Here is a 19,684-nt window from a genome sequence, read left to right as displayed (position 1 = left end):
AGTGAGGTGTAGTCGTGGTGTAAAGGACAGTTTGTGATTCCTGATTAGTTAAAAAAACAAATACCAAATACTGAACAACATCACCAAACAGGTAATTTCAACTTTAAACTTGTCATTTATTTTGTACTGTCTGGACATGGCTACTAATAACAGATGCACAGACATAATTCTTAAAGCTATGTGTGCAAATGCTAGGAGATTAGGAGACAAAATTACAGAGCTAATTGTGATAATGACCAGGGATAACCTGGATATTGTGGCAATTACAGAGTCATAGTGCAATGAGAATCATGACTGGGACATAGCTATACCAGGATACAATTTATTTAGGAAGGATAGAATGGTCAGTGTAGGAGGAAGGGTAGCAATGTATGTGGGAAAAAAGCATAAATGCTACTTCAATTAATACAAAATATTGAAGACAAATCAGGCCCTTTTGGTCACCACAGAAATCGTGAAAAAGGACATTATTCGCATTGGGGTGATCTCTAGACCACGTGGCCTGGGGCAGGATTTGGACAGGAATCTATTGTTGGACATCACTAAAATGGCTTTAAAGGGAGAAGTCCTAATCATAGGAGGCATTAATTTACCTGATGCAAGGGGTGGGGTCTTTTGCAATTTCAGCTGCAAGTGGTAAATTCCTTACAGGGAGCATCTCTCAATAAACAGCAGATATTTCCCTTCTGCATAGAAGAGCGGTCCGGAAAGAAAGAAATAAACTTCCTTTTTGGGAGCACTCTTGTTAACTTAATTGCAATTAAAATATAACCTTTAATAACTATGCACTAAAAATTCATATATATGGATCTTACTTAATTAAAAGAAAGATTACTATTGACTGAATTGTCTTACTATCAGTATTATATCAATCAGGGTGAAAAATATTTTATTTAGAAGAAATATATTCATATGTGTAATACTTAACCATCTAGAACACTGCCAGAGATCCGTGGGCTCTCCCTATTGTTTCCTGTAAATAGAATCAGTTACATGTGCATGGTATCCACACACACACCTTATTCATTATCATTTTCAGAAGGGAGAGGCTGAGGCTAATATATACTGTCTATGTATGGTAGGTATCTCTTCCATACCTACCATACATAGACAGGAAAACTATGTATATAGGAAACTATAGGTCTGTAAGACAATACAGAAGGAAACTATAGGTCAGTAAGACAATACAGAAGAAACTATAGGTCAGTAAGACAATACAGAAGAAACTTTAGGTCAGTAAGACATTACAGAAGAAACTATAGGTCTGTAAGACAATACAGAAGGAAACTAGGTCAATACAACAATACAGAAGAAACTATAGGTCAGTAAGGCAATACAGAAGGAAACTATAGGTCAGTAAAACAATACAGAAGGAAACTATAGGTCAGTAAGACAATACAGAAGAAACTATAGGTCAGTAAGGCAATACAGAAGAAACTATAGGTCAGCAAGACAATAGAGAAGGAAACTATAGGTCAGCAAGACAATAGAGAAGGAAACTATAGGTCAGTAAGACAATACAGAAGGAAACTAGGTCAGTAAGACAATACAGAAGAAACTATAGGTCAGTAAGACATTACAGAAGAAACTATAGGTCAGTAAGACAATACAGAAGAAACTATAGGTCAGTAAGACAATACAGAAGAAACTATAGGTCAGTAAGACATTACAGAAGGAAACTAGGTCAGTACAACAATACAGAAGAAACTATAGGTCAGTAAGACAATACAGAAGAAACTATAGGTCAGCAAGACAATAGAGAAGGAAACTATAGGTCAGTAAGACAATACAGAAGAAACTATAGGTCAGCAAGACAATAGAGAAGGAAACTATAGGTCAGTAAGACAATACAGAAGGAAACTAGGTCAGTAAGACAATACAGAAGAAACTATAGGTCAGTAAAACATTACAGAAGAAACTATAGGTCAGTAAAACATTACAGAAGAAACTATAGGTCAGTAAAACAATACAGTCAGAAACTATAGGTCAGTAAAGGGCCCTACACACTTAAAGATTATCTGTCCAATCTAGCTGATTGGAAAGAAAATCTGGCAATGTCTGGGAGCAAATGACAATCAACCATTTGCTCCCAAAATCAAGTTCAGATAAATTGGTTTAATGAAACAAATGTAACCAATTTGACTGAAAGTCCATTTTTGTCTGTTTTCCAATCTTTGAGAGCAAATAGTAAATTGCCATGTGCTCCCAGACATTGCCAGATTTTCTTTCCAATCAGCCAGATTGGACAGATAATCTTTTACTGTGTAGGGCCCTAAGACAATACAGTAAGAAACTATAGGTCAGTAAGACAATACAGAAGAAACAATAGGTCAGTAAGACAATACAGTAGGAAACTATATAGGTCCGTAAGACAATACAGTAGGAAACTATAGGTCAGTAAGACAATACAGTAGGAAACTATATAGGTCGGTAAGACAGGAAACTATAGGTCAGTAAGACAGTGATACAGTAGGAAACTATAGGTCAGTAAAACAATACAGAAGAAACTATAGGTCAGTAAGACATTACAGAAGGAAACTAGGTCAGTAAAACAATACAGAAGAAACTAGGTCAGTAAAACAATACAGAAGAAACTATAGGTCAGTAAAACAATACAGAAGAAACTATAGGTCAGTAAGACAATACATAAGGAAACTATAGGTCAGTTAGACAATACAGTAGGAAACTATAGGTCAGTAAGACAATACAGAAGAAACTATAGGTCAGTAAAGACAATACAATAGGAAACTACAGGTCAGTAAGACAAAACAGTAGGAAACTAGGTCAGTAAGACAATACAGTAGGAAACAGGTAAGTTAGCCAATACAGTAGAAAACTGTAGGCCAGTAAGACAATACAAAAGGAAACTGTAGGTCAGTAAGACAATACAAAAGGAAACTGTAGGTCAGTAAGACAATACAAAAGGAAACTGTATTTCAGTAATACAATACAGTGGGAAACTAGGTCAGTAAAACAATACAGTAAGACACCATAGGTCAGTAAGAAACTATAGGTCAGTAAGACAATACAATAAGAAACTATAGGTCAGTAAGACAATACAGTAAGAAACTATAGGTCAGTTAGACAATACAGTAAACTATAGGTCAGTAAGACAATACAGTAGGAAACTGTAGGTCAGTAAGACAATACAGTAAGAAACTAGGTCAGTAAGACAATACAGTAAGAAACTGTAGGTCAGTAAGACAATACAGTAGGAAACTGTAGGTCAGTAAGACAATACAGTAGGAAACTATAGGTCAGTAAGACAATACAGAAGGAAACTATAGGTCAGTAAGACAATACAGAAGGAAACTATGGGTCAGTAAGACAATACAGTAGGAAACTATAGGTCAGTAAGACAATACAGTAGGAAACTATAGGTCAGTAAGACAATACAGTAGGAAACTATAGGTCAGTAAGACAATACAGTAAGAAACTATAGGTCAGTAAGACAATACAGTAAGAAACTATATGTCAGTAGAACAATACAATAGTAAACATCTACAAAGCCTTTTTCTCTTACGTCCTAGAAGATGCTGGGGACTCCGTATGGACCATGGGGTATAGACGGGCTCTGCAGGAGACATGGGCACCTAAAAAGAACTTTTCCTATGGGTGTGCACTGGCTCCTCCCTCTATGCCCCTCCTCCAGTTAGATTCTGTGCCCAGAGGAGAATGGGTGCACTGCAGAGAGCTCTCCTGAGTTTTCTGTAGAAAAATAATTTTGTTAGGTTTTTTATTTTCAGGGAGCACTGCTGGCAGCAGGCTCCCTGCATCGTGGGACTGGTGGGAGAGAAGCAGACCTACTTAACTGACAGGCTCTGCTTCTAAGGCTACTGGACACCATTAGCTCCAGAGGGAGTCGGAACACAGGTCTCGCCCTGGGGTTCGTCCTGGAGCCGCGCCGCCGTCCTCCTCACAGATGCTGGAAGATAGAAGCCGGGCGAGTATGAGAAGATAGAAGACATCTCAGGTGGCAGAAGACTTCAGGTCTTCGTGAGGTACCGCTGCGCGCCATTGCTCCCAGACACAACACACAGAGGCAGCACTGATGGGTGCAGGGTGCAGGGGGGGGGGGGGGCACCCTGGGCAGCAATAATCCTCAAAGTGTGATGCACAAAGAGTATGATTAGGCTGCGGAGGCAGTAAATCACAGATCCCCCGCCATTTTATTACAATTGCACTGGGACCGAAGCCCGCCGTCGGGTGGGCGGAGCTTGATCCTCAGCACTAACCAGCGCCATTTTCTCCACAGAAGCTGCATGAGAACGCTGGCTCCCCGGTCTCTCCCCTGCTGGGGGGCACATTGGTAACGCAGTGAGTGGGAATTGGATGGAGATATATATATATATATATATATATATATATATATATATATATATATATACGCTATCTGGTCATTTATTTTTTCCGGTGTTATTTAGGAGCTGGGTGTGTGCTGGCATACTCTCTCTCTGTCTCTCCTAAGGGCCTGGTTGGGGTTTTGCCCCCTTGTAGGTTGATCCCTGTGTGTGGGGTGTCGGTACGTGCGTGTCGACATGTCTGAGGCGGAACGCTTCTCCAAGGAGGAGGTGGAGCAAATGAGTGGTGTGTCCCCGTCGGTAGTGCCGACTCAGGAATGGATGGACATGTGGCATATGTTGAATGCAAGTGTGGCATCTTTAAATAAGAGGTTTGATAAGGCTGAATCCAGGGAGGCATCAGGGGGTCAATCCTCGAATTGGACCGACTCACAGGGCCCGTCGGGGTCGCAAAAACGTCCCTTAGCACAAATTGTGGACACTACTACCGACACGGACTTTGATTCCAGTGTCGACTATGATGAAGTAAAATTGCAACCTAAGGTGACAAAAACATTCAGTGTATGATTGTGGCAATAAGGGATGTGTTGCATATTGAGGATGAACCCTCGGTCCCCGACCACAAGGGTACACATGTTTAAGGGTAAGAAACAGATTATTTATTTTCCCACATCTCATGAACTAAATGAGTTCTTTGAAAAGGCTTGGGAGACTCCGGAGAAGAGACCGCAGATCCCAAAAATTATTTATATGGCATACCCCTTCCCTAAACAGGACAGGGGGCGTTGGGAATCGCCTCCCACTGTGGACAAGGCCTTAACGCGCCTGTCCAAGAAAGTGGCGCTAACGTCTCCAGACACAGCGGCCCTCAAGGATCCTGCAGATCGCAGGCAGGAGACTACTTTAAAGTCTATTTATTCGCATACTGGAGCTGTGCTAAGACCGACTATTGTGTCGGCATGGGTATGTAGCGCAATTTCAGCATGGACAGATGATCTGACGGCTGAATTTGATACCATGGATAGAGATACTATATTGTTAATTCTAGCCCATATTAAAGACGCAGTCTTATTTATGAGAGATGGTCAAAGGGATATTGGATTGCTAGCTTCCAGAGCCAATGCCATGTCTATCTCAGCGAGACGATCCTTATGGACTCGCCAATGGACGGGTGATGCGGATTCCAAAAAACATATGGAAGTCCTACCCTATAAGGGAGACGTATTGTTTGGGGATGGGCTGACGGACCTGGTTTCCACAGCTACCGCAGGTAAATCAAATTTTCTCTAACGTCCTAGTGGATGCTGGGGACTCCGTAAAGACCATGGGGAACAGATGGGCTCCGCAGGAGACTGGGCACTCTAAGAAAGAATTAGTACTACTGGTGTGCACTGGCTCCTCCCTCTATGCCCCTCCTCCAGACCTCAGTTAGAATCTGTGCCCGGCCAGAGCTGGGTGCTTTTAGTGGGCTCTCCTGAGCTTGCTAATAAGAAAGTATTTTAGTTAGGTTTTTTATTTTCAGAGAGCTTCTGCTGACAACAGACTCTCTGCTACGAGGGACTGAGGGAAGAGAAGCGAACCTACTCACTGAAGCTAGGTTGCGCTTCTTAGGCTACTGGACACCATTAGCTCCAGAGGGATCGAACACAGGTATGTTGGTCGTACGTTCGCGGAGCCGCGCCGCCGTCCCCCTCGCAAAGCCAGAAGTCAGAAGCCGGCAGAAGCAAGAAGCCATCGAAATCGGTGGCAGAAGACTCCTGTCTTCACATGAGGTAGCGCACAGCACTGCAGCTGTGCGCCATTGCGCCCACACTACCCACACACTCTGGTCACTGTAGGGTGCAGGGCGCAGGGGAGGGGGGGGCGCCCTGGGCAGCAATTAGGATACCTCTTGGCAAAAAGACACATATATACAGCCGGCCACTGTATATATGTACGAGCCCCCGCCATTTTATTTACACAGACCCGGGACAGAAGCCCGCCGCTGAGGGGCGGGGCCTTCTTCCTCAGCACTCACCAGCGCCATTTTCTCTCCACAGCTCCGCTGAGAGGAAGCTCCCCAGGCTCTCCCCTGCAGTATCCAGGTAGAAAAAGGGTAAAAAGAGAGGGGGGGGGGGGGGGGGCACATAAATTTAGGCGCAAATTGTCATAAACAGCATCTACTGGGTAAACACTAAATTACTGTGTAATCCCTGGGGTGTGTGCTGGCATACTCTCTCTCTCTGTGTCCCCAAAAGGCCTTTGTGGGGGTCCTGTCCTAAAGTGAGCATTCCCTGGGTGTGTGCAGTGTGTCGGTACGTTTGTGTCGACATGTTTGACGAGGAAGGATACGTGGAGGCAGAACAAGTGCAGATGAATGTGGGGTCGCCGCCGACGGCGCCGACACCTGATTGGATGGATATGTGGAAGGTGTTAAATGATAACATAAGCTCCTTGCATAAGAGGTTGTATAAAGCTGAAGCCTTGGGACAGTCAGGGTCTCAACCCATGTCTGATCCTACAGCTCAGAGGCCGTCAGGGTCTCAAAAGCGCCCGCTATCCCAGATTGTTGACACAGATATCGACACGGATTCTGACTCCAGTGTTGATGACGATGATGCTAAGTTGCAGCCTAAATTGACTGAAGCCATCCGCTACATGATTATAGCAATGAAGGATGTGTTGCACATATCAGAGGAAAACCCTGTCCCTGACAAGAGGGTTTATATGTATGGGGAGAAGAAGCAAGAAGTGACTTTTCCCCCTTCACATGAATTAAATGAATTGTGTGAAAAAGCGTGGTATTCCCCTGATAGGAAAGTAGTAATTTCCAAAAGATTGCTTATGGCTTACCCTTTCCCGCCAACCGACAGGTTACGCTGGGAATCCTCCCCTAGGGTAGATAAGGCGTTGACACGCTTATCTAAGAAGGTGGCCCTGCCGTCACAGGATACGGCCGCCCTAAAGGATCCTGCGGATAGGAAGCAGGAAGGTATCCTGAAGTCTGTTTATACACATTCTGGTACTCTACTGAGGTCAGCAACAGCTTCGGCCTGGATGTGTAGTGCGGTAGCAGCATGGACACATACTCTGTCTGAGGGGATAGATACCCTGGACAGGGAGACTATTTTACTGACCCTGGGACATATCAAAGACACTGTCTTATATATGAGGGATGCCCAGAGGGATATTTGCCTACTGGGCTCTAGAGTAAACGCAATGTCGATTTCTGCCAGAAGGGTCCTGTGGACTCGGCAGTGGACTGGTGATGCCGACTCTAAAAAACACATGGAGGTTTTACCTTACAAGGGTGAGGAATTGTTTGGGGACGGTCTCTCGGACCTGGTTTCCACAGCAACGGCTGGGAAGTCAAATTTTTTTGCCATATGTTCTCTCACAGCCAGAGCACCGTATTACCAAATGCAGTTCTTTCATTCAAAAAAAGCCTCCACTAAATCCACCGCGTGACGCTGGGGCTCCAAAGGCGGAGTCAGGAGCGGTGGGGGCACGTCTCCGAAATTTCAGCCACCAGTGGGTTCGCTCACGGGTGGATCCTTGGGCTATACAAATTGTGTCTCAGGGATACAAGCTGGAATTCGAAGTGACGCCCCCTCACCGTTACCTAAAATCGTCCCTGCCGGCTTCTCCCATGGAAAGGGAGGTAGTGTTGGCGGCAATTCACAAGTTATATCTCCAGCAGGTGGTGGTGAAGGTTCCCCTTCTTCAACAGGGATGGGGCTACTATTCCACAATGTTTGTGGTGCCGAAACCGGACGGTTCGGTCAGACTCATTTTGAATTTAAAATCCCTGAACATTTATCTGAAGAAATTCAAGTTCAAAATGGAATCGCACAGAGCGGTCATTGCAAGCCTGGAAGAGGGGGATTTTATGGTGTCGCTGGACATCATGGATGCTTACTTGCATGTCCCCATTTATCCACCTCATCAGGAGTACCTCAGGTTTGTGGTACAGGACTGTCATTACCAATTCCAGACGTTGTCGTTTGGCCTGTCCACGGCACCGAGAATATTTCCCAAGGTAATGGCGGAGATGATGGTACTCCTTCGAAAGCAAGGAGTTACAATTATTCCATACTTGGACAATCTCCTCATAAAGGCGAGGTCCAGGGAGCAGTTGCTGATCGGCCTAGCACACTCTCAGGAAGTGTTGCAACAACACCGGTGGATCCTGAATATTCCAAAGTCGCAGCTGATTCCTACGACGCGTCTGCCCTTTATGGGCATGATTCTGGACACAGGCCAGAAGAAGGTGTTTCTCCCGGCGGAGAAGGCTCAGGAGCTCGTGACTCTGGTCAGAGACCTCCTAAAACCGAAACAGGTATCGGTGCATCACTGCACGCGACTCCTGGGAAAGATGGTGGCGTCATACGAAGCCATTCCCTTCGGCAGGTTCCATGCGAGGATCTTTCAGTGGGATCTGTTGGACAAGTGGTCCGGATCGCATCTTCAGATGCATCGGCTGATCACCCTGTCCCCCAGGGCTAGGGTGTCTCTTCTGTGGTGGCTGCAAAGTGCTCACCTCCTCGAAGGCCGCAGGTTCGGCACACAGGACTGGGTCCTGGTGACCACGGATGCAAGCCTCCGAGGATGGGGGGCAGTCACTCAGGGAAGAAACTTCCAAGGGCTGTGGTCAAGTCGGGAGTCTTGTCTGCACATCAATATCCTGGAACTAAGGGCCAAATACAACGCCCTGAGTCAAGCGGAGCCTCTGCTTTGAAACCAACCAGTGCTGATTCAGTCAGACAACATCACCGCAGTGGCCCATGTAAACCGCCAGGGCGGCACAAGAAGCAGGGTGCAATGGCGGAAGCCACCAGGATTCTTCGTTAGGCGGAGAATCACGTGCAAGCACTGTCAGCAGTGTTCATTCCGGGAGTGGACAACTGGGAAGCAGACTTCCTCAGCAGGCACGACCTCCACCCGGGAGAGTGGGGACTTCATCAAGAAGTCTTCACCACCCGGGAGAGTGGGGACTTCATCAAGAAGTCTTCACGCAGATTGTAAATCGATGGGAACTGCCACAGGTGGATATGATGGCGTCCCGCCTCAACAAAAAGCTAAAAAGGTATTGCGCCAGGTCAAGGGACCCTCAGGTGATAGCTGTGGACGCACTAGTAACACCGTGGGTGTTCCAGTCGGTCTATGCGTTTCCTCCTCTTCCTCTCATACCAAAGGTGCTGAGAATTGTAAGAAAGAGGAGTGAGAACAATACTCATTGTTCCGGATTGACCAAGAAGGACTTGGTACCCGGAACTGCAAGAAATGCTCACAGAGGACCCATGGCCTCTGCCTCTCAGACAGGACCTGTTGCAACAGGGGCCCTGTCTGTTCCAAGACTTACCGCAGCTGCGTTTGACGGCATGGCGGTTGAACACCGGATCCTAGCAGAAAAAGGCATTCTGGAGAAGTTATTCCTACGCTGATAAAGGCTAGGAAGGACGTGACAGCAAAGCATTATCACCGTATATGGCGAAAATATGTTACTTGGTGTGAGGCCAGGAAGGCCCCTACAGAGGAATTCCAGCTCGGACGGTTCCTGCACTTCCTACAGTCAGGAGTGTCTTTGGGCCTAAAATTAGGGTCCATAAAGGTCCAGATTTTGGCCCTATCCATTATCTTTCAAAAAGAACTGGCTTCACTGCCTGAGGTTCAGACGTTTGTTAAGGGAGTGCTGCATATTTAGCCCCCTTTTGTGCCACCAGTGGCACCTTGGGATCTTAACGTGGTGTTGGGTTTCCTGAAATCCCACTGGTTTGAGCCACTTAAAACCGTGGAGCTAAAGTATCTCATGTGGAAAGTGGTCATGCTGTTGGCCTTAGCTTCGGCTAGGCGTGTGTCAGAATTGGCGGCTTTGTCATGTAAAAGCCCCTATCTGGTTTTCCATATGGACAGGGCAGAATTGCGGACTCGTCCGCAATTTCAGCCAAAGGTGGTGTCATCTTTTCATTTGAACCAACCTATTGTGGTGCTTGCGGCTACTCGTGTCTTGGAGGATTCCAAGTTACTTGACGTAGTCCGGGCTTTGAAGATTTATGTAACCATAACGGCTGGAGTCAGGAAGACTTACTCGCTGTTTATCCTGTATGCATCCAACAAGCTGGGTGCTCCTGCTTCAAAGCAAACTATTGCTCGCTGGATCTGTAACACGATTCAGCAGGCTCATTCTGCGGCTGGATTGCCGCATCCAAAATCAGTGAAAGCCCATTCCACAAGGAAGGTGGGCTCTTCTTGGGCGGCTGCCCGAGGGGTCTCGGCATTACAGCTTTGCCGAGCTGCTACTTGGTCGGGTTCAAACACATTTGCACAATTCTACAAGTTTGATACCCTGGCTGAGGAGGACCTTGTGTTTGCCCAGTCGGTGCTGCAGAGTCATCCGCACTCTCCCGCCCGTTTGGGAGCTTTGGTATAATCCCCATGGTCCTTACGGAGTCCCCAGCATCCACTAGGACGTTAGAGAAAATGAGATTTTACTCACCGGTAAATCTATTTCTCGTAGTCCGTAGTGGATGCTGGGCGCCCGTCTCGAGTGCGGACTTTCTGCAATACGTGTATATAGTTATTGCTTACTAAAGGGTTATGTTACGTGGCATCTGTTGAGTGATGCTCGTTTGTTGTTCATGCTGTCAACTGGGTATGTTACCACAAGTTATACAGTGTGATTGGTGTGGCTGGTATGAGTCTTAACCTGGATTCCAGTACTGTCAGCTCTTCCGGGCACAGTTTCCTTAACTGAGGTCTGGAGGAGGGGCATAGAGGGAGGAGCCAGTGCACACCAGGTAGTACTAAATCTTTCTTTAGAGTGCCCAGTCTCCTGCGGAGCCCGTCTATTCCCAATGGTCGACCGGTGCCCAGGAACAAAAGTCCTCCCCGGCTACTGCAAAACCCTCAGCATGACGCTGGGGCTCCCCTGAGGGAGTCTGCACAGGTGGGGGCACGTCTTCGACTTTTCAGCCAGGCCTGGGTCATCTCAGACCTGAATCCTTGGGTGCTGATAATAGTTTCCCAGGGTTACAAACTGGAATTCGAAGAGGTGCCCCCGCGCCGATTTTTTAAGTCGCATTACCAGCTTCTACACCAGAATGGAATGTAGTGTTAGCTGCAATTCAATCGCTGGGTCTACAGCAAGTAATTATCAGGGTTCCCTTGAACCAGCAGGGAAGAGGCTACTACTCGACCCTCTTTGTGGTCCCGAAACCGGGCGGTTCGGTCAGACCTATTTTGATATACAAAAAAAGCAATTGAGGCTGCGCTAGATTATTACATAAAACAACAACAATATCTGATAATTCAATGTTTAGTTAAAAATAAATGTATTTAATATGGGAATATAAACCATCAATGGTAGTTCCAAATAATGACATTAAAAAGTACACATGGTAGAATAAATAAAACCAGGGTTACCCATAGGCCAGGAATATAGGTGGTATTGAATTAGGAAAGTCCGTTCCAGATTTGTTCCACCAATAGTTAATATGTCCAGCAACTACAGATTTAGGAGGTGTATATATCCAAAATTGTGGCTTTTACCGCTAGAGGATATGTTGCTCCAAGGTGGTAAATGGTGAGCTCCTCATGCAGTGCGGTGGACAAAGTTCAACAGCTCAGCCAAATAACAGACACCTTCCGGTATGGATCTTTTGCTGGAATGTAGTAGGGAATGGTCCGGACTTTTTAGCAAGGATGCTGGGCGCTCGTCCCAGTGCGGAAACTCTGCAAGACTTGTATATAGTTGTTGCTTCCGTAAGGGTTATGTTACAGTTGGAGTCGGTTTTGGACCGTCACTGTTGTTGTTCATACGGTTAACTGGTTATGTATGATCCAGGTTACATGGTATGATTGGTGTGGGCTGGTATGAATCTTGCCCTTGGATTTTTAAATCCTGCCTTGTAGTGTCCATCCCCTCTGGGCACAGTTCTCTAACTGAGGTCTGGAGGAGGGGCATAAATGGAGGAGCCAGTGCACACCCATAGGAAAAGTTATTTTTAGGTGCCCATGTCTCCTGCGGAGCCCGTCTATACCCCATGGTCCTTACGGAGTGCCCAGCATCCTCTACGGACTAGGACAAATAGATTTACCGGTAGGTTTAAAATCTTATTTAAATGAGTTCCTCCTAACACTGCACTGCAGACATTTGTGAGCAAAATAAAAAACCTATGGAGAATTATCACCAATAACTTTTTGCGGCTAATTGGTTAGGGAGTTTTTGCGATGAACTGAATCCCCCCCCCATAAAATGTTTATACATACAGTATGATGTTACATTGAGATTACCGCTGGAGGAAACTCTGCCACAATATTATTAAATGTGTAATTTATCCCATCCTCGTATGGGTGTAATATATTAATATATTCTTACTGACCAGGATTACCAGCACTGAATCAATTATCCCCCAATATAATATACATGCCGATGTTTAACAACAAATACAATTGTCTTTTGATTACTTTATTCACCTTTATACATTTACCTTTGTGTTTTATATATCACTGATTTATCTTACATACTTTACTGTACTTAATAAAGGTTATATATTATTTATTAGTGCGCAAACAGGACAGCACTTTCTCTTCTTTGCTGTTTTATTATTGCAAAGCCCATGTCACCTCCAGTAATCCCACGTGAGCGTCCATGTCACCTTTAGTAATCCCACATGAGCGTCCGTGTCACCTCTAGTAATCCCACATGTGCGTCCGTGTCACCTCTAGTAATTCCACATGAGCGTCCGTGTCACCTCTAGTAATCCCACATGAGTGCCCATGTCACCTCTAGTAATCCCACATGAGCGCCCATGTCACCTCTAGTAATCCCACATGAGCGTCCATGTCACCTCTAGTAATCCCACATGAGCGTCTATGTCACCTCTAGTAATCCACATGAGCGTCCATGTCACCTCTACTAATCCCACATGAGCGTCCATGTCACCTCTAGTAATCCCACATGAGCGTCCATGTCACCTCTACTAACCCCACATGAGTGTCCATGTCACCTCTAGTAATCCCACATGAATGTCCATGTCACCTCTAGTAATCCCACGTTAGCGTCCATGTCAACTCTAGTAACCCCACATGAGCGTCCATGTCACCTCTAGTAACCCCACATGAGCGTCCGTGTCACCTCTAGTGATCCCACATGAGCGTCCGTGTCACCTCTAGTGATCCCACATGAGCGTCCGTGTCACCTCTAGTGATCCCACATGAGCGTCCGTGTCACCTCTAGTGATCCCACATGAGCGTCCGTGTCACCTCTAGTAATCCCACGTGAGCGTCCATGTCTCCTCTAGTAATCCCACGTGAGCGTCCATGTCTCCTCTAGTAATCCCACGTGAGCATCCACGTCACCTCTAGTAATTCCACGTGAGCATCCACGTCACCTCTAGTGATCCCACGTGAGCGTCCGTGTCACCTCTAGTAATCCCACGTGAGCGTCCTTGTCTCCTCTAGTAATCCCACGTGAGCGTTCTTGTCTCCTCTAGTAATCCCACGTGAGCGTCCCTGTTTCCTCTAGTAATCCCACGTGGGCGCCCCTGTCTCCTCTAGTAATCCCACGTGAGCGTCCGTGTCACCTCTAGTAATCCCACGTGAGCACCCGTGTCACCTCTAGTAATCCCACGTGAGCGCCCGTGTCACCTCTAGTAATCCCACGTGAGCGCCCGTGTCACCTCTAGTAATCCCATGTGAGCGCCCGTGTCACCTCTAGTAATCCCACGTGAGCGCCCGTGTCACCTCTAGTAATTCCACGGGAGCGTCCACGTCACCTCTAGTAATTCCACGTGAGCGTCCGTGTCACCTCTAGTGATCCCACGTGAGCGTCCGTGTCACCTCTAGTAATCCCACGTGAGCGTCCTTGTCACCTCTAGTAATCCCACGTGAGCATCCCTGTCACCTCTAGTAATCCCACGTGAGCGTCCCTGTCTCCTCTAGTAATCCCACGTGAGCGTCCGTGTAACCTCTAGTAATTCCACGTGAGCGTCCGTTTAACCTCTAGTAATTCCACGTGAGCGTCCGTGTAACCTCTAGTAATTCCACGTGAGCGTCCACGTCACCTCTAGTAATTCCACGTGAGCGTCCACGTCACCTCTAGTGATCCCACAGGAGCGTCCACGTCCCCTCTAGTAATCCCACATGAGCATTCAGTGTTGATCAAGCTCCAGTCTAAGCATCCTAGCCGTTTTTTGTTTTTTAATAAACATAAAAGCAATGATTACAGGTAAAAATGTCTGTTATAGAATGATATATTGTATCCTGTAACACCCTGAGTCTTGTCTACTCATTTTATATATTAATGTATTTTATTTCCAGGAGATGGACACACAAGCAGGAATATCTCAGAAGGACATCTAATGTTATCCCTGGATTCTGAAATAACGGATAATGACCGTAGACAGGATTCTCCAGGAGATAACTCCATTACCCCAATTATACATCCAGCTCTATCAGCTGATCCCCCTGATCCTGGGGAATGTTCTCCTGATCACTCTGATATTGGTGCATCTGTTACAGCTCTGAGAGTAGATACAGTGTTTCCCTGTTCTGTAGATGCCAAATGTTTTACACAGAACACAAACCTTATTACTCATCAGCCAGCTAAGGCAGGTGAGAGGCCATTTTCATGTTCTGAGTGTGGGAAATGTTTTACATATAAATCATATCTTGTTAGACATGAGAGAAGTCACACAGGTGAGAAGCCGTATTCCTGTTCTGAGTGTGGGAAATGTTTCGCACAGAAATCAGCTCTTGTTACACATCAGAGATGTCACACAGGTGTGAAGCCGTATTCCTGTTCTGAGTGTGGGAAATGTTTTGCACACAAATCACATTTAGTTATACATCAGAGAAATCACACAGGTGAGATGCCATTTTCCTGTTCTGAGTGTGGGAAATGTTTTGCATGCAAATCATATTTTGTTATACATCAGAGAAGTCACACAGGTGATAAGCCGTATTCCTGTTCTGAGTGTGGGAAATGTTTTGCACACAAATTATGTTTAGTTATACATCAGAGAAGTCACACAGGTGAGAAGCCGTATTCCTGTTCTGAGTGTGGGAAATGTTTTGCACACAAATCACATTTAGTTATACATCAGAGAAGTCACACAGGTGAGAAGCCGTATTCCTGTTCTGAGTGTGGGAAATGTTTTGCACACCAATCACATTTAGTTATACATCAGAGAAATCACACAGGTGAGAAGCCATTTTCCTGTTCTGAGTGTGGGAAATGTTTTGCACGCAAATCATATTTTGTTATACATCAGAGAAGTCACACAGGTGAGATGCCATTTTCCTGTTCTGAGTGTGGGAAATGTTTTTCATCGACATCACATCTTGTTATACATCAGAGAAGTCACACAGGTGAGAAGCCATTTTCCTGTTCTGAGTGTGGGAAATGTTTTTCATCGACATCACATCTTGTTAGACATCAGAGGAGTCACACAGGTGAGAAGCCATTTTCCTGTTCTGAGTGTGGGAAATGTTTTTCATCGACATCACATCTTGTTAGACATCAGAGGAGTCACACAGGTGAGAAGCCATTTTCCTGTTCTGAGTGTGGGAAATGTTTTGCACGGAAATCAGTTCTTGTTAAACATCAGCGATTTCACAGATGAGAAGCCATTTTCATGCTTTGAGAGAAATAAATCTGCTCTTGTTGAACATATTAGACATTACCCAAGTACGGAACCATTTACATCTTCTGGAGTATAATTATCACTGCCGTCCAATGTTCCTCAAGGGTGAATCCGATCTCTTATGCTTTATAAAATATACATGCTACCACTGGGTGATATAATCAGACGTCATGGCCTGGTCTACCACTGCTATGCAGATGACCTGCTTTTTGCACCATGTACTGAGAACCTAATACCAATCCTAAATGGTTGTCTAGCTGAGCTCCAGGGGTGGATGATGCCAGTTGGCTGTGACTCAGTCTTTGTGAAACATAATAGAAGCTCACCAACAAAGGACAAGACTACAGCTTTACCAACCATCTGGATTTATGCTTTGGTGTTCAGAATTGCAAAATACTAAACATGTGCTGAATCTTTGTGTTGTCCTGGTATGTGGCTGACACAGACATCAGGTATCTGCCACATACTAATCCTCGTTCTTTCATCTGTGGACCATAGCCAGAATCAAGCACTTGATTCCCTCAGAAGTTCATAGACTACTGCAATACCATCTACCTGGGTCACCCAGCAAAAGAATTACAGAGCTTGCAGATAGTACATAATGCAGCAGCCAAGCTGTTACCTAACCAGCCCGTTCCTGCCACATAACACCCATTCTCTGCTCCCTTCACCGGCTGCCTCTAAGATGACAAATCTATTTCATAATTGGCTAACTGACCTTCCCAGCCCAACATTACATGGTCCAAGGAACTAGAAGCAGCTTCTGCCTCCTTACTGCCCTGCTTGCTTGCTTCTACAGATAAAGGACTGTTACCAGCAGTACCAAGAATCTCCTGTCATTCATTTATGGGTTGAACGTTTAGCTTTGACCATGGAACTCACTGCCTTGCACAGTCCAAGAGGCCTCCACTCTAGAGACCTTCACAAGCAGACTGATGACTGTTACTCAGCTTTTCATTAATGTACCTCTATTTACTTCCTAAATAATACATCCCAAATGCTTAGGTCTTTTTTCTGCTGTTTATTTTGTATCTTGTGCTTTGTGTAAATGTGAATGTCTAATACCAGTTTGCACAATCTGTATTGCTGCACGACAATATGGCGGCCATTGGAACGTGTTTTCACTTCTAGTTTGCCTAACTTGTTGCAGACACTCATCTTGATCAGGAGTGCTGAGTGTTTTCTTATACAAGATCCTATCCATATATACCCTGTACATTATCATGTGCATTAGAGTCACCCGGGTTCCATCTGCGGTGGTTTGTTGTATGTTACATCTATATGGTGCGGATACTCCCCTGTATGATTTCATAATAAAAGCTTTTGTTTGCATCTAATTATTACATTAAAGCTTTTTTCTCTAACGTCCTAAGTGGATGCTGGGGACTCCGTAAGGACCATGGGGATTAGCGGCTCCGCAGGAGACTGGGCACATCTAAAGAAAGCTTTAGGACTACCTGGTGTGCACTGGCTCCTCCCCCTATGACCCTCCTCCAAGCCTCAGTTAGATCTCTGTGCCCGAACGAGAAGGGTGCACACTAGGGGCTCTCCTGAGCTTCTTAGTGAAAGTTTTAGTTTAGGTTTGTTATTTTCAGTGAGACCTGCTGGCAACAGGCTCACTGCATCGAGGGACTAAGGGGAGAAGAAGCGAACTCACCTGCGTGCAGAGTGGATTGGGCTTCTTAGGCTACTGGACATTAGCTCCAGAGGGACGATCACAGGCCCAGCCTGGATGGGTCCCGGAGCCGCGCCGCCGGCCCCCTTACAGAGCCAGAAGCAAGAAGAGGTCCAGAAAATCGGCGGCAGATGACATCCTGTCTTCACCAAGGTAGCGCACAGCACTGCAGCTGTGCGCCATTGCTCCTCAGCACACTTCGGTCACTGAGGGTGCAGGGCGCTAGGGGGGGGCGCCCTGAGCAGCAATAAAAACACCTTGGCTGGCGAAAATACATCACATATAGCCCCCAGGGCTATATGGATGAATTTTAACCCCTGCCAGAATCCATAAAAAAAGCAGGAGAAAAGTCCGCGAAAAAGGGGCGGAGCCTATCTCCTCAGCACACTGGCGCCATTTTCCCTCACAGCTCAGTTGGAGGGAAGCTCCCCTGGCTCTGCCCTGCAGTCACTACACTACAGAAAGGGTTAAAAAAGAGAGGGGGGGCACTAATAAAGGCGCAGTATTAACAATACAGCAGCTATAAGGGGAAAAACACTTATATAAGGTTATCCCTGTATATATATAGCGCTCTGGTGTGTGCTGGCAAACTCTCCCTCTGTCTCCCCAAAGGGCTAGTGGGGTCCTGTCCTCTATCAGAGCATTCCCTGTGTGTGTGCTGTGTGTCGGTACGTTTGTGTCGACATGTATGAGGAGAAAAATGATGTGGAGACGGAGCAGATTGCCTGTAATAGTGATGTCACCCCCTAGGGGGTCGACACCTGAGTGGATGAACTGTTGGAAGGAATTACGTGACAGTGTCAGCTCTGTATAAAAGACAGTGGTTGACATGAGACAGCCGGCTACTCAGCTTGTGCCTGTCCAGACGTCTCATAGGCCGTCAGGGGCTCTAAAGCGCCCGTTACCTCAGATGGCAGATATAGACGCCGACACGGATACTGACTCCAGTGTCGACGGTGAAGAGACAAATGTGACTTCCAGTAGGGCCACACGTTACATGATTGAGGCAATGAAAAATGTTTTACACATTTCTGATAATACGAGTACCACCAAAAAGGGGTATTATGTTCGGTGAGGAAAAACTACCTGTAGTTTCCTGAATCTGATTAATTAAATGAGGTGTGTGAATGCGTGGTTTTCCCCCGATAACAACTGATAATTTCTAAAATGTTATTGGCATTATATCCTTTCCCGCCAGAGGTTAGGGTGCGTTGGGAAACACCCCCTAGGGGGGATAAAGCGCCCACACGCTTGTAAGGGCTCTACCCTCTCCTGAGATGGCCGCCCTTAAGGATCCTGCTGATAGAAAGCAGGAGGGTATCCTAAAATGTATTTACACACATACTGGTGTTATACTGCGACCAGCAATAGCCTCAGCCTGGATGTGCAGTGCTGGGTTGGCGTGGTCGGATTCCCTGACTGAAAATATTGATACCCTAGATAGGGACAGTATATTTTTGCCTATAGAGCATTTAAAAGATGCATTTCTATATATGCGTGATGCACAGCGGAATATTTGCCGACTGGCATCAAGTCTAAGTGCGTTGTCCATTTCTACCAGTAGAGGGTTATGGACACGTCAGTGGTCAGGTGATGCATATTCCAAATGGCATTTGGAAGTATTGCCTTATTAAGGGGTGAAGTAAGTGGGGATCGTTCTTTCATACCTGGTGGCCACGGCAACAGCTGGGAAATCCACGTTTGTACCCCAGGTCGCCTCTCAACATGAGAAGACGCCGTATTATCAGGCGCAGTCTTTTTGTGGACAAGGGGCAAAAGGTTCCTTTTCTTCCCCGTGACAGAGGGAGAGGAAAAAGGCTGCAGAAATCAGTCAGTTCCCAGGAACAGAAACCCTCTCCCGCCTCTGCCAAGCCCTCAGTATGACGCTGGGGCTTTACAAGCAGAATCAGGCATGGTGGGGGGCCCGTCTCAATGAATTTCAGCGTGCAGTGGGCTCACTCGCAAGTAGACCCCTGGATCCTTCAGGTGATATCTCGGGGGTACAAATTAGAATTCGAGACGTCTCCCCCTCGCCGTGAGACCGATTCTAAATCTAAAATCTTTGAACACTTACATACAGAGGT

The 19,684-nt window shown here is 46.0% G+C and overlaps 1 protein-coding gene across 3 annotated transcripts in view; it reads left to right on the top strand.

The window, feature by feature from the left end:
* The window catches only part of LOC134984846 (zinc finger protein ZFP2-like), a 32,198-nt gene extending 14,936 nt beyond the window's left edge, over nt 1–17,262 (top strand). For all 3 annotated transcript variants that reach the window (XM_063950323.1, XM_063950321.1, XM_063950322.1), the window contains exon 7: nt 14,601–17,262. In XM_063950323.1, the coding sequence (XP_063806393.1) occupies nt 14,601–15,904 (1,304 nt within the window). In that variant the 3' untranslated portion in view covers nt 15,905–17,262. The remainder of the gene's footprint in view (nt 1–14,600) is intronic.
* The last annotated feature ends 2,422 nt before the right edge of the window (nt 17,263–19,684 follow it).

This window comes from Pseudophryne corroboree (genome assembly GCF_028390025.1).
Source record: "Pseudophryne corroboree isolate aPseCor3 chromosome 3 unlocalized genomic scaffold, aPseCor3.hap2 SUPER_3_unloc_87, whole genome shotgun sequence".
NCBI lineage: Eukaryota > Metazoa > Chordata > Amphibia > Anura > Myobatrachidae > Pseudophryne > Pseudophryne corroboree.
Note: the sequence above shows the minus strand (reverse complement) of the source record. Positions and strands in the feature narration are given on the sequence as shown.